Below are 25313 nucleotides of genomic sequence, written 5' to 3' on the forward strand. Positions count from 1 at the left end.
CTCATTGTGCTGTAGCCCAGGCATTCCACTTAGGAGATGCATTAAGCTGCCGGGCCTCCTTTTGGGTCAGAAATGACAGGTTGTGAGTAGATGCTACCTGTGCAGGGATGGAGCCAGGGGCTGACTAATCCTGCCACACAAAGCATATAGTTTCATGTTCTTCCTACAAAAGTTTCTTATTTATTATATGGTATAAATCTTTAATTGTTTAATAACACTTTAAAAATTGTAATAAACTCTTAGCTGCAATGCTCTAAAAGAGATGAAGACTTTTTGTTTAATTAAATATTAAACTGCATTTCACAAGAAATTTGGTGATGAATAAGTAACTTGTTTAAAATACTTGCTGGCATTTGCCATTCAGCAAGAGGGTGCAGTAATATCACTGATTGCATGAAAACCAGAAGACAGAAATCTGCAAGGATTATCTACTCGAAAATAGTTCTCTTAAGAAGACTGTGGGGCACCTCCATTCGGGAGCCTTGACCCTTTACTTTTACTATACTATCCTCTTTTTAAAACTCCAAAAAAAAAAAAAAAAAAAGACTGTACCTGGAAAAGATAATTTAACATGTGTAACTGCAGAAGGTATGTTTATATATTTTCATTTAGATCAGGGGTTTCCAAATGTTTCTGCAGAGCCACATAGTAAATATTTTCCATTTTGCAGGCATATGGTTTCTATTGCAACTACTCACCTCTGTAGCTCTAGCACAAAAGTAGCATCGGACAATACACAAGTGAACGAGCATAGCTGTGTGCCAATAAAATTTTATTTATAAAAACAGTTGCCCATACACCATAGTTAGCCTATTTGATTTAGATAAAATGACTGCTTCTTTAAATGAATTTCACTCATTTTCAGTTCTGAGTTTTTTTGTATATGTACATAAAGTAAAGCAATAGTTGCTAATGTGTTGGCTCCATTAGCAGAAGAAGAATTTCACAAACATTTAAATAATGCTGGTGTTATAGCAGTATCCTTAGATGCTTCAAGAGAAAATCACTTAATTTGAATAATGATTCAAATTTTTTTCAGATAGTAAAACACTCACACACACCCTGTCCCCAAGCAGTGTGTATGAGTCAAACAAGCCATATTTTAACAGAAGAAATGGACTCCGCTTCATTGTGTTGTCTTTTTTTATTCTTTACACTTAGTCAATGTTCACCACTAAAGTATTGATTTTGAACAAAATGCGAAGAAAACTTAGAGGACTGAATTTAGAAGACAAATTCATGCATGTGAAGTTTTTAAAAGACCACCATAAAAATAGTATCATAAAGACTTCTGGTCAAGATGGAGGAGTAGGTAAATTACAACTAAACTACAGAACAACCATCATGAAGAACCGCCTGAAGGCTAGCTGAACAGAAATCCTACAATTAAGGATATAAAGAAGAAGCCACAAGACTGGTAGGAAGAGTGAAGGTGCAAAATGGGCTGGTCCCACATCACATGTGAGGGTTAAAAATTGGGAGGGATATATCAGCTGCAGAAGTCCCCCCTGAGAAGTAAGGGGTACCAGTCCCACACTGGCTCCCCAGCCCAGGGTTCCAGGGCCAGGAAAAGAAGTCCTCATGACTTCTGCCTGTGAAAACCAGTGGGAATTGTGGCTGAGTGAGACAAAGGGATGCTGGAGATCCAGGCATTCCTCTTAAAGGGCCCATACATGGACTTACTTGCTGAGGGATTCACTCACTCCAGCACTGGGACAGGAGCTCAAAGGGCATTGAGGAAATACAGCGAGGAACTGAATTGTCTGGTTTCAGAGTGAGGGCTGGAAAGGCAGCTTTCTTTCAGACAGAAGTGCTGGCAGATGCCATTGTTCCTTGGTTGAGTCCTCCCACTACAGGGCCTGCAGGTGCAGGTAGGCACCAAATCTGAGTCTCCATCAAACCTGGCTAACACCATTCACTCAGCCCTGGTGATTCCCTGAAACACTGTCTTATCCAACTTGTGGGACCACCCAAGCCTCTTCCAGCAGTTTTTCCATACAAATAGCCTGACTTGGCTCATTCCGTGGACTTTCTAACATTTCTCAAACATTCACAACCCCCAAACAAGCAGGAGCTGGCCTAGGAATGCCTATACCACTTGGTAAGTGGTCCCAAGCTCAGCACCAGTGGCAGCCAGCCTCTTAGTTCTCAGCTTAGCTCTTCCAGGTGCCTTCAAGCACCTGGCACAAGTGGCAACCATCTACAGATCACTTTGTAGCTCATACCAAATGGCACCAGACTGGGCACAGGCAGTGGCTGACCTTGGCCTGTACCAGAGCCCCTACCAAGACTCCTCAGAAACCAACACACTCAGTGGCCAGCTTCAGACCACACCAGACAACCACCCTACCACCTCCACAAACGACACACCCAAAGGGCAAAGTAGGCAGGCACCACTGTCCCACTAAAGTGAATCCTGATCTGTGGGGTCAGCCCCTGCACAACAGCTCCTCTGCTCTAGTCACAGCCATTCCTCACAACCAAATATCCAGAGAGTTAATTCCTCCCACTAACATGCCAACAGCAATCAATGCTCAACTACAATTGGAGGGCACACACAAACTACACAAGGGACACACCTGGAGCACCTGGCTCGGGTGTCTAGGGAGACTATGCCACTGGCCCACTCAGGACACCTATCAAATAAGTCCATTCTACCAAGACGAGGAGATGTAGCCGATTTGCCTAATACATAGAAACAAATGCAGAGAATCAGTCAAAATGGGGAGACAAAGAAGCATGTCCCAAATGAAAGAGCAGAACAAAAACTCTAGAAAAACAATGAAACAAAATAGATACAAGCAATCTACTAGTTGCAGAGTTCAAAACACTGGTTATAAGGATGATCAATGAACTTAGGGGAAGAGTAGATGAACTCAATGAAAACTTCAACCATGAGATAGGAAACATAAAAATGGAGATAAAAAACATAAAAAATAACCAGTCAGAAATGAAAAACACAATAATTGAGATGAAGAATACATTAGAGGGAGTCAATAGTAGATTAGATGAAGCAGAGGCTTAAATCAGTGATTTTGAAGACAAGAAAGCAAAAATCACCTAATCAGAACAGCAAAAAGAAAAAAGAATACAAAAAAATGAGGACAGTTTAAGGGGCCTCTGAGACCACATCAAGTGAAACAGCATAGGGGTACCAGAAGAATAAAAGGGAGAGCAAGAAATTTAAAACCTATTTGAAGAAATAATGATGGAAAACTTCCCTAAACTGGTGAAGGAAATAAACATACAAGCCCAGGAAGTGCAGAGTCCCAAAAAAGATGAACCCAAAGAGGCTGATACCAAGACACATAATTAAAATACCAAAGGTTAAAGACAAAGAGAAAATCTTAAAAGCAGCAAGAGAAAAGCAGTTAGTTACCTAAAGGGAGTTCCCATAAGACTGTCAGCTGATTTCTCAACAGAAACGTTGCAGGCCAGAAGGATTGGCATGAAATATTCAAAGTAATAAAAAGCAAGGGACCTACAACAAAGATTGTAATACCCTGCAGGGCTATCATTTAAAATTGAAGGAGAGATAAAGAGCTTCACAGACAAGAAAAAGCTAAAGGGATTCATTACCACCAAGCCAGTATTACAAGAAATGTTAAAAGGACTTCTTTAAGAAGAAGGGAGAAAACAAACAAATCAAAGAAGATCAAAAGTATGAAAAAAAATTGGCAATGACTATGTCTCTATCCATAATCACTTTAAATGTAAATATATTAAGTGCTCCAATCAAAAGACATAGGGTAGCTAAATGGATAAGAAAACAAGACCCATGCATATGCTGACAACAACAGACCCACCTCAGATCTAAAGATACTCATAGACTGAAAGTAAAGAGATGGAAAAAGATATTTCACACAAATGGAAATGAGTAAAAAGCTGGATTAGCAATACTTATATCTGACAAAATAGACTTTGAAACTAAGGCTACGATAAGAAACAAAGGAGGACATTACATAATGATAAGAGGATCAATCCAACAAGAGCACCTAATCCTAGTAAACATCTATGCACCCAACATAGGAGCACCTAAATATATAAAACAGGTACTGAATGACATAAAGGCAGAGATCGACAGTAACACAATCATAGTAGAGTACTTTAAAACCCCCATTGACACCAATGGACAGATCTTCCAGACAGAAAATCATCAAGGAAACAGTGGCCTTACACGACACAGTAGACCACATTAATTTAATGTATATTTTTAGAACATTTTACCCCAAAGCAGCAGAATATACATTCTTTTCAAGTGCACATGGAACATTTTCTAAGACAGATCATATTTAAGGCCACAAAATAAATCTCAATAAGAAAAGACCACAACAGTATGAAACTAGAAATCAATTACAAGAAAAAAACTGAAAAAACACAAACACGTGGAGGTTAAATAACATGCTACTAAATAATGAATGGGTCAACAAGAACAAGGAAGAAATCAAAAGATCCCTTGAGATAAATAAAAATGAAAACACAATGACACGAAATCTATGGGACACAGCGAAAGCAGTCCTAAGAGGGAAATTCATAGCAATGCAGGCCTACCTCAAGAAAACAAAAAAAATCTCAAATAAACAATCTAACTTTACACCTAATGGAACCGGAAAAAGAACAGCGAACAAAGCCTAAGTGAGTACAAGGAAGGAAATAATAATGATCAGAGCAGGAATAATGAAGTAGAAGCTTACACAACAATAGAAAAGATCAATTTTCAGAGCTGGTTTTTTGAAAAGATAAACAAAATCAATAAATCTTTAACCAGACTCATCAAGAAAAAAAGAGAGAGGACCCAAATAAATAAAATAAAAAATGAAAGCTGAGAAGTGAAATGGACACCACAGAAATGTAAAAAAAAAATTTAAGAAAATTTTATGAGCAACTATACACCAAAAAATTGGACAATCTGGAAGAAATGGATAAATTCCTAGGATCAGACAATCTTCCAAAGGTGAATCAAGAAGAAACAGAAAATCTGAACCAACCAATTACTACTAATGGAATTGAATTAGTAATCAATAAGCTCCCAAAAAACAAAAGTCCAGGACCAGAGAGCTTCATAGGTGAATTTTTCCAAACATTCAAAAAAAAAAAAAAAAAGTTAACACCTATTCTTCTCAAACTAGTCCAAAAAATTGAAGAGAAGGGAAGGCTCCCAAATTCACTTTATGAGGCCACCATTCCCTGATTCCAAAACCAGACAAAGACATTACAAAAAAAAAAAAAGGAAAGAAAATTATAGCCCAATATCCCTAATGAACAGAGATGCAAAAGTCCTCAACAAAATGTTAGCACACTGATTTCAGCAATACATTAAAAGGATCATACATCACAAACAAGTAGGATTCATTCCTAGTATGAAAGGTTGGTTCGATATCTGCAAATCAATGTGATACACCACATAAAGAAAAAGAAAAATCATATAGTCATATCAATAGATGCAGAAAAAGCCTTTGACAAAATCCAGCATCCATTTATAATAAAAACTCTCAGCAAAGTGGGAATAGAGGGAACGTACTTCAACATAATAAAGGCCTTATATGAAAAACCCACAGCTAACATCATATTCAATGGTGAAAAACTGAAAGAAAGCATTTTCCTTAAGATCAGGAACAAACCACTTTCACCACTTTTATTCAACATAGTATTGGAAGTCCTAGCCACAGCAATCTGACAAGAGAAAGGAATAAAAGGCATCCAAATTAGATAGGAAATAAATAGCAAAACCCATTATTTGCAGATGACCTGAAACTATATATAGAGAGGACCCTAAAGATTCCACTAAAAAAAAAAAATCCATTAGAACTGATAAATGAATTCAGTAATGTAGCAGGATACAAAATTAATATTCAGAAATCGGTTTTGTTTTTATACAACAATAATGAATATCAGAAAGAGAAATTAATAAAACAATATCATTTATAATTGCACCAAGAAAATACCTAGGAATAAATTTAACGAAGGAGGCAAAAGATCTGTATTTGGAAAATTATAAGACATTGAAGAGAGAAATTAATGAAGATACAAATAAATGGAAGCACATACTCTGCTTATAGATGGAAAGATTTAACATCATTAAAATGTCTATAGTACCCAAAGCAATGTATAGAATCAAGGCATCCCTATCAAAATACCAATGGCATTTTTCACAGAACTGGAACAAATAATCCTAAAATTTACATGGAACCCAAAAGACCCTGAATAGACCCAGTAATCTTGAGAAAGAAGAACAAAGTTGGAGGTATCACATTACCTGATATCAAACTATACTACAACGCTATAATGATCAAAACAGCATGGTACTGGCATAAAAACAGACACACAGATCAAAGGGACAGATGATAGAGCTCAGAAATATGCCCATACCTATACGGTCATTTAATCTATGACAAAGGAGGCAATAATATACAATGGAGTAAAGACAATCCATTCAATAAATGGTGTTGGGAAAACTGGACCGATACATGCAGAAAAATGAAACTGGACCACCTTCTTACACCATACAGAAAATACACTCAAAATGAATGAAACACTTAAATGTAAGACCTGAAACCATAAAACTAGCAGAAAACACAGGCAGTCAACTCTCTTGACACTGCTGTTAGCAATGTTTTTTCTGATATCTCTCCTTGGGCAAGGGAATCAAAAGAAAAAAAAAGTAGGACTACAACAAACTAAAAAGCTTTTTGCACAGCAAAGGAAACCATTAACAAAGCGAAAGGGCAACCTGGTGAATGGGAGAAGATATTTGCCAATGATACATCCAATAAGGGGTTAATAAGCAAAATTTATAAAAAGATTATACAACTTGACACCAAAATAACCAACAATCCAATTTAAAAATGGGCAGAGAGCCTAAATAGACATTTCTCCAAAGAAGACATACACAGGGCCAATAGACATGAAAATATACTCAACATCACTAATCAACAGAGAAAAGCAAATTAGAACCACAATGAGATACCTGTCAAAATGGCTATCGTCAATACATCAACAAACATCAAGTGTTGGTGAGTATACGGAGAAAAGGGAACCCTCATGCACTGTTGGTGGTACTGCAAATTAGTGCAGCCACTATGGAAAACAGTATGAAGGTTCCTCAAAAAATTAAAAATAGAACTACTTTATGACCCAGCAATTCCACTCCTGGGTATCTACCAAAGAAATCCAAAACACTAATTTGAAAAGGCATATGCACCCCTGTGTTTGCTGCAGCACTATTCACAATAGTCAAGATATGGAAACAACCCAAATGCCCATCAATAGGCGATTGGATAAAGAAATTGTGGTATATGTATATATGGAGTATTTTTCTGCCATAAAAAAGAATGAAATCTTACCATTTGCAACAATATGGATGGATCTTAAGAGTATTATGCTAAGATAAGTCAAAGTTAGAAAGACCAAATGATCTCACTTATATGTGAAATCTCAAGAACAGAATAAACAAGCAAACAAAACAGAAACAGACTCATGGACACAGAGAATAAACTGATGGTTGCTAGAAGGGAAAGAGGTTGAGGGCTGGATGAGAGAGATGAAGCAATTATAAAGTACAAATTGGTAGTTACAAAATACTCATGGGGATATGAAATACAGATTGGGAAATATAGTCACTAATATTGTAAAAACTATGTATGTATAGTGTCAGATGAGTACTATACTTATTGGGAGTATCCCTTCATAAATTATATAAATGCCTAACCACTAAGCTGTACACCTGAAACTAATATAAAATAATACTGAATGTCAACTATAATTTAAAAATATGTAGTCATGGAATTTAAACTACAGCATAGGGAATATAGTCAATGGTATTGTAACAGCTAAGTATGGTGTCAGATGGGTAGTGGACTTGTGGGGTTATCACTGCGTGAGGTGTGTAAATGTCTAATCAGTATGTTGTTTTCGTACACTTGGAACTAATAAACAAAAAGAATATAATTAACATTAAAAAAAAGAAAACAAAACCTTTACATATGTTGCCTACAAGAGACTCACTTCAGATCAAAAGACACACAGACTGAGAGTAAAGGGATGGGACAATGATATTTCATGAAAATGGAAACAAACAAACAAAAAAATCTGGGGTAGCAATACTTATACCAGACAATATAGACTTTAAAACAAAGGCTATATAACAAGAGACAAAGAAGGACCCAATAATTCCACTTCTTTGTGTATTTATCCGAAGAAACCCAAAATGCTACTTCAAGGGAGACACGTGCACCTGTATGTTTATTGCAGCATTGTTTACAATGGCCAAGATGTAGAGGCAGCCTGGCTGTCTGTCGATGGTTGAATGTATAAAGAGGAGGTGATATATATATACATATATATATATGTATGTATATATATATATATACATACATATATATATATATAGGAATATTACTCAGCCATAAAAAGGGACGAAATCTTGCCATCTACAACAACATGGATGAACCTACAGGGTATTGTGCTAAGCGAAATAAGTCAGACAGAGAAAGACAAAAACCATATGATTGCCCTTAAATGTGGAATCTAAAAAACAAAATAAGTGAGCAAATAAAACAGAAACAGACTCATTAGATACAGAGAACATTTTGATGGCTGCCAGATGGGAGGGGATGTGGGGGGATGGGTGAAAATGGAGACGGGATTAAGATGTACAAAATGCCAGTTATAAACAGTCATTGGGATGTAAAGTACAGCATAGGGAATATAGTCAATAATACTGTAATAACTATCTATTGTATCAGATGGGTACTAGACTTATCAAGGTGATTACTTTGTAAGTTATATAAATGTCTAATCACTATGTTGTATACTTGAAAATAATATAATATTGTATGTCAATTGTAATCGAAAAATAAAAAATTATTTAAAAGAATAAAAATTTTAAAAATAGATTAATAAAATCAGATGAAATAGTCATCATGGAAAATAAAATTTGTTTTGTGGCAAAAATACAAATTTTGTTAGAGCATAGCAGCATGGTTAAAACCAATATTCTTACTAAATGAAAAAGTTTATAGAGCATAAATGTCCTTAGAAGTGGTAACTGTATCCAAAGTAGCAGCAATATTCTAGCCATCAAAATAGAAGCTGTAGGGATGGCCGTTTAGCTTAGTTGGGTAGCGCGTGGTGCTAATAACACCAACGTTGCCGGTTCAATCCCCACATGGGCCACTGGGAACTGCGCCCTCCATAAAAAAAAAAAAAAAAAAAAAAAGAAGAAGCTGTAATTGTAAAAGTTTACAAACACGCAGAGAAATTGAATTCCAAAACTTCTGTGACAAAGCTATGACCAAGGAGGAGAATATACTAAATCATGGCAGTATATGCTTTTTCCTTTTCTTCCCCCAGGCTCATCAGTAAAATTCTCAAAATATCACGGACTTTGAAGAATTATTCTATATCAAGCTAAGTATAAATGAATTCTCTAACGTTTGTTCAAAATCAATGCTTTAGTGGTGAATAATGGCAAAGTCTTAAAGAATAAAAAAAGACAACACAATGAAACAGAGGCCATTTCTTCTGTTAGAATATGCCTTGTTTGTCAGACTTGCATGTATTTCTTGGGGGCAGGGGTGTGTGAGTTGGCACCATCTTCACAAAGTTTTTAAAATGGCTGTTTAGAAATATATTCTAAAGAATAATCGAATGTGTACTCAAAGACCGAGGATTCAGCTGCAGTGTGTAGGGACCTTCAGCCAGGAACCATACCAGGTGTTGGGAAAACACAGGGACGTATACATTATTAGACACAGTCCTGAGCCTCGTGGCGTTCGCTGCCAAAGTGATTTATAGCAGCAACAGCTAGAAACAACCTGACTTTCAATCTCAGGAAACTGATTAGCTAAATGATAAGAAAACATAAAATGGAATACTCTGTGGTCATTAAAAATGTTGAGGGTCTATATTAATTAACTTGATAAAGGATTCACAATATATTGCATTTTTTAGATTCTTTAAACAAAAAAATCTTTATTAATTTTATAATCAGAAAAATCAATGAAAGTATTCTCGTTCCTTTAAAAGAGTCCCATGTTTAGTGCTTGATGGGCTTATAAATTACCAACAGCTCAATTCCAATATGTTTAACTCCCTTCCAAGGGATTTCTTTGGGTGCAATATTTGATTCACCTTTGTTTGGTTGTCTTCTTTCTGGAGAGCCTCTAATTTCTGCCGCTGCAACTGGGTCGGTTTGGCCCATTCTTTTTCAATGTCCTGTATTGCCTTAAAACAACATAAGTTGTAAAATTAGCAACCTAACAGAAATGGATTACTCTGACAAAAACATACTCGTATATGAAAGGCTATAAAAAAATAGACCCAAGAGGACCTAGTATGTCATAAAAGTTACTTTTTAAATTAGTGGGTATAGAAAGATTGTTCAATGGCTTGGGGACAGCTGGCAGCACTTGAGAAAGAAAATAAAGTTAGCTCTTTTCCCACACCACCCAATCAAATAATTTCAGATACATTAAAGATCTAAGTGTAAAAAACACCATAAAAGATCCAGAAGAAAATAAAGGTGAATATTTTTATCTGATCTTGTGATAGATAGGTAATATCTTTTTAAGATAAAAATACAAAATGTCACAATGAAGGAATATATAATACATGAAATATAAAACATCTGCACATAAAAACCACTAAGAACAAAACTAAAAAGTAAATGGCAAACCAGGGAAAATGACTGTATCCTATGTGGCAAAGAGTTAATATTATTTCCATAAAGAAATAGGAAAAATGTCCTAATAGAAAACATCCCTAATAGAAAAATGGACAGAGAATATGTATTGGCAGTTGACAAAAATGAATTCCAAGTGACAAATATGCGTATATATTTAACTTCACTCGCAATCAAATAACCTTTTTTCCCCTCTCAACTTGGCAGAGACTAAAAAATATATAATATTCAGGGTTGGAAACAGGAAGCTTCATATAGAATTGGTACAATTTAAATTGGTACAATTAGCCTGCCCTGCTTTTATTTATCATGCTTTGAAAGGGTTTTCCATTGGTCCTCAACTAGACTGTTGACCCCTCCAGGGAAGACCCTGTGTCCTTCACCTCAGTGTGACTTGTCCAATGTCTTACACACAGCAACATGCAATAATTCTTTGCCAATTATCAGGTGCTTACTCACACCTTAGTCTGAACATAAATCTATACATTTCATCCCTCAGTGATATTGGCAGGTTTTACCTTATGTCTACGAGAAGAATGAAAAGCTGAATAAATTTGTGACATTGCTGTTTAGAGAGAAAATGAGATGAGTTTAGAGGGAAGAAAAATAACTGTATTTACTGAGAAGCTGTTTTAGATAGGATTTCTCAGTTACTTTTTCCAAACTATTATGTAAGGTAGGAAAATTTTCCCATTTTATACGTGGGTAAATTAAGATCTAGAGAGTTTAGGACTTTCAAGATGACCCAGCAAGTTGTGGCAAAGTTGGATTAAAACCCAGATCTGAGCACTACACCAAGCCCTCCTATCCCTTCCCAAGCCACTGAATTCTTGCCACATAAGAGCTACCCAACCCAAGACTTTCTTCTTGTTGCCAACTGTTCTCAAAACTGAACCTTGACACCACACTAGAATGGATTCAGCACGGGTGTGAAAAATTAAACACCATTTTCTGTCCTGAATTCTACTTGTGGTCAGAGTCCTGTAAGGGCTGTTAGCTCAGGGCAACAATGCCTGAGAGAAAGCCTAGCTAAATAAAGAAGGTAAACAGCAATCATGGCAGTAAGTCCTAACCTAAGACACATCAATAATCATTAGGGCACCTGGGACTCAAACAGATATTTAAATGTCCTGCAGGAAGGAAACATAACTGTTTTTCTTTCACTACGTTTGAAAATATTTTACCCTGATGAAACGTAGACCCAGAATTGACCAAGCCTTCAATATGAGTTCACAAGTCATCACTCAAATGCATTATATACAGTACCTCACTCCAGATGAGGAAATCAAGTTTAGACAAATGTCTCCACTTAGTTATGTGGTTCCCCAAAGACCAGCTGATGGAGACTCACACAGAACCTAATTTTTCAAACCATGTGAAATTACATAAGTCATGGTTTTCATGAGCTTCAATCACACGTACGCTAGTGCTCTCTGCAGAGGGTACAATAGTGAGAAATAGAAAACATGTGCCTCTTTAAAGAAGGCATCAGCCACTTGGCTCCAGCTGGTTGAGGCATGGCTGAGCAAGGCCAGGGATGTGTGATCAGCCTGGTGGGCCGTGTACGAGGGCACCGGGCCACGGGGGTATTAGGAGGCTAACGGGCAGCCCACAGTCCCCTCACCAAGCCACAGGCCCTGCCTGGAGGAAGGGGCACTTTTTTCAAACTTGCACAAAGTTACCATACGGGCCCTGCTGAAATGCAGGCCCAGAATGGACCAAGCCTTCAGTATTTTTGAGAAAACCCCAAAATTTATAATTTTATATGCAATCTTGCATTTTGTTAATGTCAGTAAAATTTTTAAAAAGAAGAAGAAAGGAAACACATTGTGGGAATTCACTTGATCCTGGACGTCACTGGACACATCTGCTTTAGAGAAATCAGAAGAGTATGCCTTAATAGTCATTTATGATGGCACCGTTATTTATCAGTACTCATAAGAACTTTTGCATTAACTCTTTAAAGGGATGATTGTTCCTCACTCCTTCACATATCCCAGGCACCCCGGACACAGCCTCTGCCCTTGGCAATTCAGAGTCTAGCTAGGGAGATACATATGTGAACCAGTATTTACAATGCTGGGTGAGAAGCATCAGAATAAGGGGTTTAAACCAAAAACATGAAAGCAGAGGAGGGAGGCATTTTCTTTTGGGAGGAGCCAAGGAAGGCTTCCCAAAGGAGGCAGCGATTTGGGGTCTCTCCCTCCCGCTGACCTTGGGCCTCTTTTGATGTCTCAGAACCTCCACTCAGATTCAGGGAATACTAATGACGACAATGATAATGGCACAGGTTATTATGACATCACCTCCAACTTTTTGAAGACTTTGCCAGGCAAAGAGCTAAGGTTTGAATAACAGTCTACTGAAGCTGTGAGAAAACTTAGGGCCTGTTAGTTCCACCTCACTGCTTAAAACGGAGTTGTAGTTCTAGTTCCAGGAGGAAGAAGTGTCTGGGCCAAGGCCACATGGAGAAAGAGCCAGTGGCAGAGCAAGGGACAGATTCATCTTTGAAACTGCAATTCAATATGCTTTCTACAAACCCTCTTTTTTCCAGCTATCATCCCTAGCATAAATTCTTTCTCTATGAAACAATAACTTCTCCCCTCCCCCAGCCTCTGGTAACCTCTATTCTACTTCTGTCTGTATGAATTTGCCTGCTCTAGATATGGAGATAAAATTCTTAACGAGTATAATTTTTTCTAATGGCTTCAAACCCAAATGACTTATAATATGTGGTGTTTTGATAGTTCTTGGTTATCCTCACCTGCATATAGATCAACTTTACCGCTGCTCTGCAGTCCATTAGCATGGAATCGAGGGATGGGTCCATGTACCTGCATAATTAAGGAGTATTAGGTTAATTAATTTAACATGCCTAATGGGTACACCTGGGAGCTCATGGGCTCTGAAGTGGTGCCTTCTACACGTTGAACCTAGACCCCCTTTTCTAACCAAGCTCCACCCATCTACTTGCCTAACCTTCAATTTGTCCCCCCATCTCTTCTGTTTCCTTTATCTATACTGTAAGCTCTTGCCTGGTGGGCACTGAAAGCAAAGATGCAAAATAATAATAATAATGATGATGATAAAAGCTTTAGGGGAATGCTCTGTATCCCTGTTCACACTCACCCCACTTGAGTCACCACGTCCTGTATGCGTTTTCCCCACCCATAATACCTGGCATTCTCATCTGCCCGTGCCCACATTCATTTCACCATCCTGTACCTAGGTGACCTTTGTCTCTTGCCTGAGCGGCTCCAGTAACCTCCTCACCAGGCTTTCTGCCTCAGTCGTGTTCCCTCAATCTCACGGTCCACATTCCAACTGGAGTGGTCTTTCCTGAGTAACCTTTCAATTCTCATAGTCCCAGAAGTTAGATTATTTATCCTGCTCACTTCTAAGTCCCTTCACAGTATTCCCCAGCTTTCATTTCCAATTTCATCTCTTACTCCCCTATCCTCCCCTCCCCCACACTCTACATTCCAACCATATTTTCTCCCTTCTCCCTCTGCCTGGAAGACCACTCCCCTCACCGACTTCCTTCCCTGGCTTATCTGCCCCTCCCACAAGCCATATTTTCATGGCCCCTCCTCTGATCCCTACTCTGCAAGGCTGTGTTAGGAGCCCACTCTGTGCTTCCTCAGCACCTGAGTTTATCCTGATCACTGCTCTGATCAAGTTCATCTTGACACTAGGTGTGAAGACCCCTGAGCTTAAGGGCTGGGTCCTATTCAGAGTTGCTCCCTTGGCAAAGTGACTTGCAAATAGCAGGGCTCCATGTCTGTCTAATGGAAGCAGAATCACCAGGATGAGATGAAATAACAGTTACTGTACAAGCACAGTATCATGCTAAGAATTGACAGAAACTGTCAATAAAGGGTGAGCTATGGCTGGTCCATAACAAATCTGAAGGAAGAGGAAGCAGAATCACTGCACTCCGACGTGTAGGGTGAATAAACCGATGGCATTGGCCTAGACAAGGAAAAGGATGAAAATGTTAAAGATCAACTTCATCCTTGGACGTGCAGAGATGCAACTGAAGTATTCCTATTCCTACTTATATTCCATTTAGCGATTTTACCCCTGTGGCAGATTTTATCCCAGGGGCCCCCTGTGGCAGAGAATAGGAACTGTTGCATCAGAGAACTAGAGCCCCCAGACCCATCCCAGACTGGGGCTCTCAGAGGCCAGAGCAGGCACCCTCTGGTCTGGAAGGAACTATATCATCATTGGAGAGATGCACCAGGGAATTTATGAACAGAGAAAAATCCCTAAGACTCCAACTAGGCTTCACTGCAAGGTCTCACCTGCTGGGAATCCCACAGCTCGTGGCAGTCGAGTTAGCCTCCCTGCTCCCAGCCAGTAAGACCGCACTCTGGAAAGCGGACCAGGCACCTGTGGGATGCTATGCCAGGTTCTCACATTCCAGTGATCTGATTCTCACCTCTAACAGGTGAAGTGGACCTCTTTTCATCCCAGTTCCCATGAGCAAAGGCAATCTGCCTGGATACAAGATGCTGGCTTGTTATGCAGTAGACATTTTATCATGCACTTCACTTATGATCTAGAATTTACCTATTTAATAAAGACACAGGCAAAGCCCAATTTCTAATTCGAGCTTCAAGGTGAGGCACAGAATCCTCATCTGTCCTGTATCTCAAGTTCTCTGGAGAGCTCATGAGCAAAAAAGTCTAAGCCCCGAGGATTTTTGTTGTTGTTGCTACTGTTATCAGCATTATTATCCTCAATATAACAATAACAAACCATACCAAAAGTTATTGAGTATATGACCCCATATAGATAACTTTATTTAACCCTCACAATAATTCTATGAGGTATACGCTATTGTTATTATTCCCATTTTACAGATAGAGAAACTGAGGCTTAGAGAGCTTGTTGAATAACTTGGCTAAGGTTATTCAGCTAAATCCTATGAGGGTTGGGACTTAGATTCATATACTTTGATCCCAGGAATAACTGAGTTCAGCCTCTTGCTATACTAAGCAGCTTCCATAACAGCTACTCTATAAACGCTTAGATGGAATTGCTAGAGGTTTTTCCTTTTCCCTTCTCAGGGTTTCACAGATTTTGACCATTTCTCAGAAATACTTTTGAATAACAGTAAATGAACTTCTGGCCTTGCTGGGAATATTCTTCCAAAATTCAAAACTGCAGACCGGAGGTCTAGCAGGGCATCACAAAGTCAAGATAACTATTATTCCTAGATTTCAAAATGCTTTTCTTTCAAGCTTCTGTGCTCAGATTACAGAATAACTGCACTGGGAGAAGGTAAACCAAAGAAGCAATCCAATACAGCCATGGGAATAAACACTGTGAACTACAGGTTATACGATGTGTGTGGGGGTTAGCTGGGGAGTGTCCTACTTGTTATTTTCTGTTTGTTTGCTCTCCATAGGGCCCTGTGTTTCTGGGGGGAATGATAGTATTTTCTGCAAAGTGTCCTATCAATCTGGGAATATAGCTAGCCCTGGTATAGATGCATTTATTGTTGGAATCCTTTAGGAATGTAAGCCGACTGTTTACAGTTCACGTGCACTACGAGTTGGCTGAGTCCACCTTTTGCCTTCAGGGAACACCACGGTTCAACAGATGAATCAGACCTGCTTGTAACCATCAACAAGTTCCTTCAATTAATAGTCAGTAACCCATTCCCAAACAAGTCCATAGCCCACAGTTCTTCACCATTACCTGCTTCAATCCCGCCCCAACAGCCCTTGTTTTTCAAGCCGTATCTTCACGGCTGCCACCCTCAAGATACCACCCCTCAAGTATTTCCTTGAGACCAGTGAAAATCATCCTCAACATCCTATCCTTTCGGACAAATATCCTTGTTCATTCCCCCCCTCTCTCTTCTTCACTGCTTTCCTCTTCACCTTCCCGAAGTTCCTGCTCTGTCGTGAGCTGTTGGGCTGTGAGACTGACAAATTCTGATCAGCAATGGTAAGACAGCCTCAAATGCTACTGTCACAATGCTTACTCACCACTTCCTGAGTCCAACCTTGCAGTTTTCCACTTCAGAACTTCGAAGACTCACATAAGGGAGTTCAAAGTCTGCCAATTTTTTCATGACTAGAGAAAGGGGAGAGGGCGTCTTACGGGTTGAAACAGCACAAATAGTTTACATACAGTGGCTTTAAAATGAGAACACAAAGCACTATGTTGGAAAGAATAAAATACAATAATAATATTCTCTTACACATGTATGTAATTTTTAACTTTCTAAATTTTTTTCAGAAAAATAAATAACATTTTATTCTCATAAAATACCAACACCTTGAGAGAGAGAGAGAGAGAGAGATTTTACACTGTGATACACTTCTTCTTACAGATGAAGAAACAGGTTCAGAAAGATCCGGTGCCTTCACCAGCACACCACAGATCCCAGTGGCCACACCCAAATCCCTTAACTTCCAACTCAGAACCACCTCCCCACAGTTTCATGAAGACATGTGTAAACTACTTGGAGATAACTGATAGCATTTCACAACTGAAAAATTTGCAATATCTAGAAATGCACTGTAGAGAAAAGTAAAAGCTATATGAATCATACTGTCATCTTTCACTATCTCATTACATCTTTTTTAAGAATCTAAGAACTTATTTATGTCATCTGCATTTTCTAGCAAATATTCCTTAACAAGGAGAAATGATGGCGATGGGGGATGCCTGACGCCTGGAATTTAGCACTCCATCCACAAGGGAATTGCGGTGTGACTGGTGGTCAGCAGCCAGGGCACATTGGTGAAGGTGACACGGACATCATTGGGGACCGGGGCAGACAGGAGAGGAAGTGCGGTTACTGGAAAACCCTGACATCTTGCTCCTATCTGTGCCACCTCTCTGGAGCTGCTCATCCCCAGCTCATCCTGAATACAGACACAACCTCCCACCCCTAAATTTTTGATCCAGGGGCTAAGAAAAGCAGTAGAGACCACACACACTGGGGAGTTCCCTTGGGGGATAACCGGCCTCTCAGCTGTGACTTCTGCACCCCCTGGGCAGAGTGCCTGCCCATACCTGCCCACCCTGTATTCCTTCTCTCCTTACCAGACAGCTTGCCCTCCTTGTAAAACCGAATGAGAAATAGGCCGAAGTAGCCCAAGAGCTCCCGACATAGTCCAATTTTGTGTGACACCACCTTTAACCAAAGACAAGAAAAAGGGGTGGGGAGGAGAGTTAGGAGTATCCACCATGCTTATCGTAATGTGCAGAAAGAAGTTGAAATTGCCTGTAAACATCTATAAAAGAGCTTTAATGGGCTAGCAGACATTAAATGTTTTCTAAATCTAAAAATGGTACATACTCATTTGAGAAAATTTAGATATTCAAAAAAGTTAGAGTGAAGAAGAAAATCTGTCTTACCACAATGGGCCTGAACTGGCCTCAGCTGAGGCTGGTTGCCCCCTCCCAGATGTGGTCTCAGGATCATTTTGGACTTTATTGTCCACTGGGGGGCAGCAGTCATTCTCCATGAATGTCTATACTTCTCTAAGAGTGCCCCCTGCACATCCGTTTGCCTTCCTAGGGGCTGGATTGCCAGACTGGGAAAAAGGATGTTCCCCCCACCGCTTGGCTGTCATATAAAAGTATACCAGCTATTATCTGCCTTTGACACTCCAGGCCTGCTTCTCTCTCACATCTCCTGTGATGTTCAAGTCTAATTTATACGGCATTTTTGCAGTGAAATTCTCAGATCCAGGCTGGGGCTGCTCTGATTTCATATTTCTTTTTGACCTTCCCATCAAAAGGCTTTCATTTCAACACCAATGGGTTCGTTTTTACCAACGAGTCACAAGGCTGTAACATTCACCTGCTCTTAGCAGGACCGTCCATGCTACCCCAGACTCTCTCCCTTTCCACCGAGCCAGCCCAATCCCTCTTTAAGACTGGGCTCCTGAGTGATTTCTTTGCATGCCTCACCTGAATTCTCTAGGTAATCTCTAATACCCACGGACTCGCCTTTACAGCACTGTGTGTGAGCTGATGCTTCAACCATGACTCCAAGTTCTCCTGGTGGAAGTTGTCCTAATACCAGGCTCAAAGGAGGGACCTTTTCTTGTCAGAGACCTGAAAATTACCTCGTGAGGCAGTCTTATTAGGTGGATGGTATGAGAGGGTGTCCTTAGGACAGCTTTGCAAATAAAGAAGAGCCTGGCAACTTTTTATAAGTTTACTCAGCTCTTAACCCCATTCTCCTTTCTACCTCATTCTCTTCCCCACACCTCTGTAAAACAAACAAACAAATAAACAAAAAAACCCAAACCACAACACAGGGCTCTGTGTGCCTGGGTGAGTGTGCGCTGGTAGGTAACATTGTAAAGACATCTTGTCCTAAAATAAATATGACCCTAAAATAAAAATAAATAAATATTTATTAGAGAAATTATTAGATTTCTCTCTTCTCTGACTCATTCCGTGAAGACCGCAAGGCAGATAAAGGGGTGGGAAAAGGAGAATGGAGAAGCTTTTATATAATTTACATAGACATAAATACAAGTACCTTCTTTTGAGAGGAGTAAGCATGTACGTAGAGACACAATAATATTTCCTTCTTTGCAAATATTAACAGTTCTTCAAAACACAAACGCCAGCAATAAAACCACATTAGCACAAATCATAAAAAAAGAAAAAAGGATTTTTAGTATGCTGTTAGTCTTTAAAGAGTCCAGCAAGATGGGGGTGAAGTCATCAGTAACAGCAAAGTGAGAGTAACAACAGCAAGTGTGCTTGAGAAGATACAGACCATGATTTTTAATTAAAAAATTTAAATTAGTTTTATGCTAGCTATAGAATTTCCCAGGCCCTGGTAGAGAACCCACACTTCTGCTTGACCAAGTGCTCACTTTACCTTTTATAGAAACCCCACCACCTTGAAGGTAGAACCTCCAGTTAAACTTACCTGATGCTAATGACGTCAGTGTCATGGGTTGGAATTTCTCACAAGCAATGTGATTGGAAGAGAGAAAGCACATTTTTCTGAGATCATAGATGTGCCTAAGTAAATGTAAGCTATTAGCTACAAGGTGAACAGGACAAAACAGATGGTACTAGAACCCTAGCCTACTGCCCTACTCAATACTTATCTAGCAGTCCCTCTGCTATCAATACCAATACCAATTATGGTCAGTAACCAGAACCCACTGTTGAAGGAACATGAACTATTTCTATAATTCCTTAGACACTGTCTTGAAAAGTTAAGTAGCTTACCCAAACTCACACAGCTACGACATGGCAGCTGTCATGCAGGGCGGCCTGCGGGGTCTCTGCTCCTGCTCCCCACATAAGAACGTAGGATATGGCTAGGCCAAAAAGGAACACCCACGGATCCATAGGTAGGGGAGTCACACCACTATAGGCTCACTGGAGGCTGGATGCACACGACATGTGAACTGTTGTCCGCTTTTCTGACAACCGACCGACTCTCCTCTACTCTCCTCGACTCCACTCCCCAGCGCAGCCGCGGCAGTTATACTAGTAGCCAACGGCTCAATGGTTACAGCTGACGGCCAGCTAGCCAGAGCTGACGGCCATCGACTACCCGAGCCAGCACCCCTCCACGTGAGGCCGAGAGCCGGGAAACTGCTCTCTGGGGCTCTGTCCCCACAGCAGCATTGTTATTTGAATCCAGGACTTGTCCTAGCCGCAGCAGATAGGAGACCCCAAACTAGCAGGCAATTTCAGCTGCAGGTATGTCTAAGTTGGCCAGTGAACCCAGTGTGTTGAAAACATGTCAATAATGATGTCATCGGGCAGGGCGGGTACTCTCCAGTGCTCCACAGGCCCAACCATTTCCAAATTACCTTACATTCCGCAGCTGTACCTGAGTTACCTGCTGGCCCCAGAGGTATCCGAGTGTGTGGCCTCACTATTACTGTCCTCCTCCTTCACTCATGTGTCTGTCTCTCATTTTGTAGGTCCCAGGAAGGCAATTGAGGGAACTCTGATTTGGGGTTTTTGGGGGGATAAATCCCCTAAAACATTAAGCATCAAGGGCGTTTGATGCTTTTTAGAAAGATCATTCCGGAAATCAGCATAAAAGATTAGCAAGACTGGAAGCTGGGAGACTAATTTCAGGGCTGCTATAGAAATCTAGCTGAGAATGATGATGGCTCGAAATAGGAGGAGTGAGGAAAGAGACTTGGGATACAGTGGCCGGAGGACTCGGGGGACAGGGAGGAGCCCGAACTTCCCATTGGATGGCCTCAGCAACCAGTCAGCTGATACCATTCAACCAGGTCAGCAATACAGGAGCCATGAAAAGGTTGAGGTCGGGTGTGTGCAGTGACTTTAGCAAGAAGGTCCAAAACAATCATGCTCAGACAGGGCCAAGACCTAGAGAAGGGGTGTTTCCTAATCTGGGGACACAAACTGCTCTTCTGAGGCCAGGAGGGTACAGGTGGGCTTGAACCTGAATCTCCAAGCTAGAAAGAAGAGCCACAATGCAGGGAGGAGCCACCCACTCCCATTGTCTTAGGTAAAGACAGTTTGAGAGCTGGGAGCCCAATAGGCAACATTTCTGTTCATTTCCGGCTCAGAAGGCATCAGATACCAGGACCCTAGCACGAGAACTTTCTGTCCTTGGCACGGTCCTAGAAACTTCCCCACTTCCTCCTGTTTATAACTTTTTATGCTCCTAGGTATGTGTCTCTGGAGGATTAGAACTAAAACCCTCTGAAGGAAAGGGGCCTGGGAGCAGTGTGTGGATGTGAAAAGATGTGTCCCCGCAGCAGCCCAGCTCAGAAGGAGGATAGGCCCAGGGGCAGAGCTGGTAACGACCACATTGAAGAAGGGGAGGATGCTTTCTGGGTCGTCCTTGGAGTTCTCAGAAAACTGACTAAAACCGGGAATGGTACAGAATTAGACCCACGGGGGTGTGGATTTCAGGGGCTTTCTCTGTGGGGTAGGAGGGACATGTCTTTCAGCTTTTGAGAAATCCACTATCACTATCACTCTCTCCTAGAATCTGTCACCTGTCCACCTGGATGCAGCCTGTTTCATACTCATCTGGGCTCCACCCTCCTTCCTGCTCCCAACAATGGGGCACCCCATAATAAAGCACTTTTCATATTTCCAGGATATATCCCTGGCTGAGTTCCAGGAAACTGACAACAGCCTTAAGAACGCCCTAAGAGGTCTCCGGAAAATTGATGCCCACAGGGAAAGTAAAACCAAAGGGGCGAGGGGAATGGCTGTAGCTCTGATTCCTTGATCAGTCTTCCAGAAAATCCCAGCATCTCTACAGATAAGTCATCCAGAATAAAATGATAGGCAGGAAGCTTGTGGAAGATAACCGTATCCTAGTCCCTGCCTTCAAATAGAATACTTCCTAAGTTTAATTTTGGGGCTGGTGGAGTTTACCTCTAGGACTCTTTCGACAGTGTCTGATGTTAGAATTTCAGCTTGAATGCTCCTTCCGTCAGGCAGAAATATGTCCAGAGAGGCTTTCTTGGTAGTGATGCTAAACGTGTCCTGTGAGCAAAGGGAAAGCACAGTAAGCCCACACAGCCTCAGTGGGACCCTTCGATGACAGCAGTGTCCTCTCCCAGGGCCCTGGGGGTACACAGTACCCAGAAGCACACGAGAGCAGAGATTTGGAGGATGGACTTTGGGGGGTGCAGGGTGGGGATTAGAAGGGATATGGAGAGAGGCCAAACCAAAGCATAACATGCAGCTTGAATGATTTCTAAATAAACCACAAGGCATCCACTTTAGGAAAGAATCATCCGCGTGACCCTTACTGGTCTCAGATTTTAATTCTCATTTTGAATATTTCCAGGCTTCCCTAAAAGTCCATAATGTGCAGTAATTTATGATTCTGCTATAGCAAAAATCTCAAGTGTGCAAACTCTGAGGTCTGGGGCAGCAAGTCACTGTCTGCGCGTGGGTGCCCGGCTGAGTGCAAACACCCCCAGCTCAGTGAAGCTCTGCTTGTGCTTATGTATTCTGTGAGGGGACGTATGTGTGCTAGTGGTGAGTGCAAATCTGGGGACCTGTGAGGTTCCTGGGTGGGGAGCTCTAGAATGTCAAGGACATGCTAGACACTGGAAGGCTGTCAGAGTTTTGGAAAGTGCAAAGCTGAGGACAGTGCTCAGTCACCATAGAGAGAAGGACCCCCAGGAGGGGCATGGCCAGTGGTGCCCAGACAGGCCTCACAGGGTAGCTGCAACTGGGGGTAGGCTGTTTCTAGCACCTCCCAAATGGGATCCTGTCAGTTCACAGAGCTGCCTCATGTCCAGAAGGCTGATTCAGGTCACAGCCTTTCTCATCGCGGGATCTACAATAGGATTAATTCCTAATGTCCCATCATCCACTGTATGTACTAAGTTCATTTCTCTCCTAGGCATTTAGAATGGTACCAGCTATGGGTCATCTCTGGGAGAACTGAGAGTCACTCAAATCGTTTTCTGTGTTCTAAGCCTACTATATAAGCCAGAATATTAGTAATACAGAAGGCGGAGGCGGGGGTGGGGAGTGAGGTGTGATCTGTTTTTAGTGACTACAACTTTTTATCCAGCCCAAGTATCCTTTCTGGTATCAGGTTGGGGAGAAGAGATCCAAATGGTCAACCTGAAGATTGGACATTGCAAACTTGGGGCTCAGGTAAGCTGACCAGGTGAAACCCTTCTACCTTAACAGGCAACACCTCCCTTTTCCTTAGTCTTCCTGAACACACCCCCACCCAGCCACGACCCCTCCACCATTCCCAGACAACAGATTAGGCATTAGGTTTTATAGGAAACCAGAGGGATCCAACAACTCAACCACATTGTCCAGTTAACTCAAAAGGCCAATCACATTAGTGTCAGGCTTATTTTGCCTAATTTTGCTATCAAAAGGCAAGCTTTGACTTTAAATTTTAACTCCCCTTCTCCCTCATACTTATAATTACTAAGTTTCTATGATTCTGAACCTAAGCACTTTAGAAGAGAAAATCTGCTGTTTTCCAAATTCAAAAGGCTGCTCCAAAAAAACAACATATGTTTATGAATGTATTATGTCTATACATATAGGCAACTGTATAAATAGTATATTATTTATGAATAAATACATCTAATTTGTTATATACAAATATACTGTTAGGTCCTGATACTGATCACTGTGCTGTGTGCTAACTGCTTCACACACAGTAGCTCATTTAATTCTCAGAACAACTCCATGAGGTATACATACTTATTAATCTCTTTTTTTTCAGGTGAAGTAATAGTTCACAAAGGTTAAATAAGTTGCCTGAGGACACACCAGATGGTGGCAGAGGCAGGAGGCAAGGCCAGCTCCACATGACTCTAGGGCCTGGGCCCTACATAGAGTGGACACATCCCCCAGCTGGTCCAGGAAGGTTCTAGTATGAGCCTGGCATCCAGCATTGCTATGGACTGAACGTTTTTGTCTCCTGGCCACGCTCTCGCCCCCCACCCCACCCCGCATTCATATGTGGAGGCCCTAACCTCCAGTATGATGGTATTTGGAGAAGGGGCCTTTGGGAGAGGATCAGTGTTAGGTGAGGTCATGTATCTCATGATGGGATCAGTGCCCTTATAAGAAGACAGACGAAAGAGCTTGCTCTTGCTCCATGCATGCACAAAAAGCTAATTTATTTCTCATAGGTCTAGGAATTTCTGTTACTTAAGCTACCCAGTCTGTACTTTGTTATGGCAACCAAAGTGGTCTCACACAAGTGTAATAACTATAGCACTCCTTTCACTCCCCAAAGTGTCTGTTTGGATTAAGTTCTATAGCCACCAGGTTACCACCATAATACCAGCGTAAGGTACTATGTTATGCTGTTTCCCTCCACATAAAATAAGTTTCCGGCTACATAAGAATTTGCCACTTACTGATCACTGTGTCAGTTTTCAAACAGTCCTGTGGCTTCTGGACTGGGGTCAGAACTGGCCTTGGAATCAGCAAATGCAGAACCGCCTATCAGGTTTTCCCTCCAAGCGTCCAGTGCTGGGACAACTCATTTCCCAGAATCCTTTGAGAATCACTCCAAGCCCTTCCACAAAATGTCAGGGCCACCGGTTTGCCTCCTCCACGACATAGGCTCTGAGCAATCCCCATACAACCTCAGGCCATACTTTGTTCACTTCTACTTTTCCAGGGGAATTTTGGAAGGTTTCCCTAGTTCCCTGCAGTCATAGCTGATTGATTATGAACCACACCAGGACCCCCCAAGACCCCATACTTAGCTGATACACAGGTAATCAGCGATAAGGGATTCCCCAGAGCAACTGTTGCAAATAGTCCTTTTCTAGGTACACCTTTGCTCAGGTCTTGGATTCTTACAGGTTTTTGGCCTATAATCACAGATATCTGTTGCCTCAGGGGAAAACCACTCACAAAATCAATGGAAAGAATGTCAGTGTTTGTTGATGATTCTAAAGGAAAGCCTACCATTAACTTAGGTTACCTCAATGCAACTGCCAATTCAAACCATATTACAGACCAGTAAAATATCGAAACAATATAAATGCATGTCTTTATTAAATTCTTCTGCGAAAGAAAAGTGAAGACGCAGATTGGACTGGTAGAGCAAGTCAGATTATAGATGGCACAGAAATCAGACGCTTGAGAATTTTATTAAAAAGGCAAAAGGAAGCCATGGTGATTC

General features: G+C 40.9%; 1 protein-coding gene across 4 annotated transcripts in view; it reads right to left on the reverse strand.

Annotated features, from left to right (window-relative positions):
• Positions 1-25313, reverse strand: part of SNX31 (sorting nexin 31) — a 67592-nt gene that overhangs the window by 19194 nt on the left and 23085 nt on the right. For 3 of the 4 annotated variants that reach the window (XM_033126462.1, XM_033126461.1, XM_033126460.1), the window contains exons 5-9: positions 22061-22171; positions 17750-17840; positions 16684-16771; positions 13446-13515; positions 10132-10224 (exon numbers count right to left, since the gene is read on the reverse strand). In XM_033126462.1, coding sequence (XP_032982353.1) covers positions 10132-10224; positions 13446-13515; positions 16684-16771; positions 17750-17840; positions 22061-22171 — 453 coding nt within the window. The remainder of the gene's footprint in view (positions 1-10131; positions 10225-13445; positions 13516-16683; positions 16772-17749; positions 17841-22060; positions 22172-25313) is intronic. The other variant, XM_033126463.1, reaches the window with a different exon arrangement.

Source organism: Rhinolophus ferrumequinum, chromosome 14, assembly GCF_004115265.2.
Source record: "Rhinolophus ferrumequinum isolate MPI-CBG mRhiFer1 chromosome 14, mRhiFer1_v1.p, whole genome shotgun sequence".
NCBI classification, from domain to species: Eukaryota; Metazoa; Chordata; class Mammalia; order Chiroptera; family Rhinolophidae; genus Rhinolophus; species Rhinolophus ferrumequinum.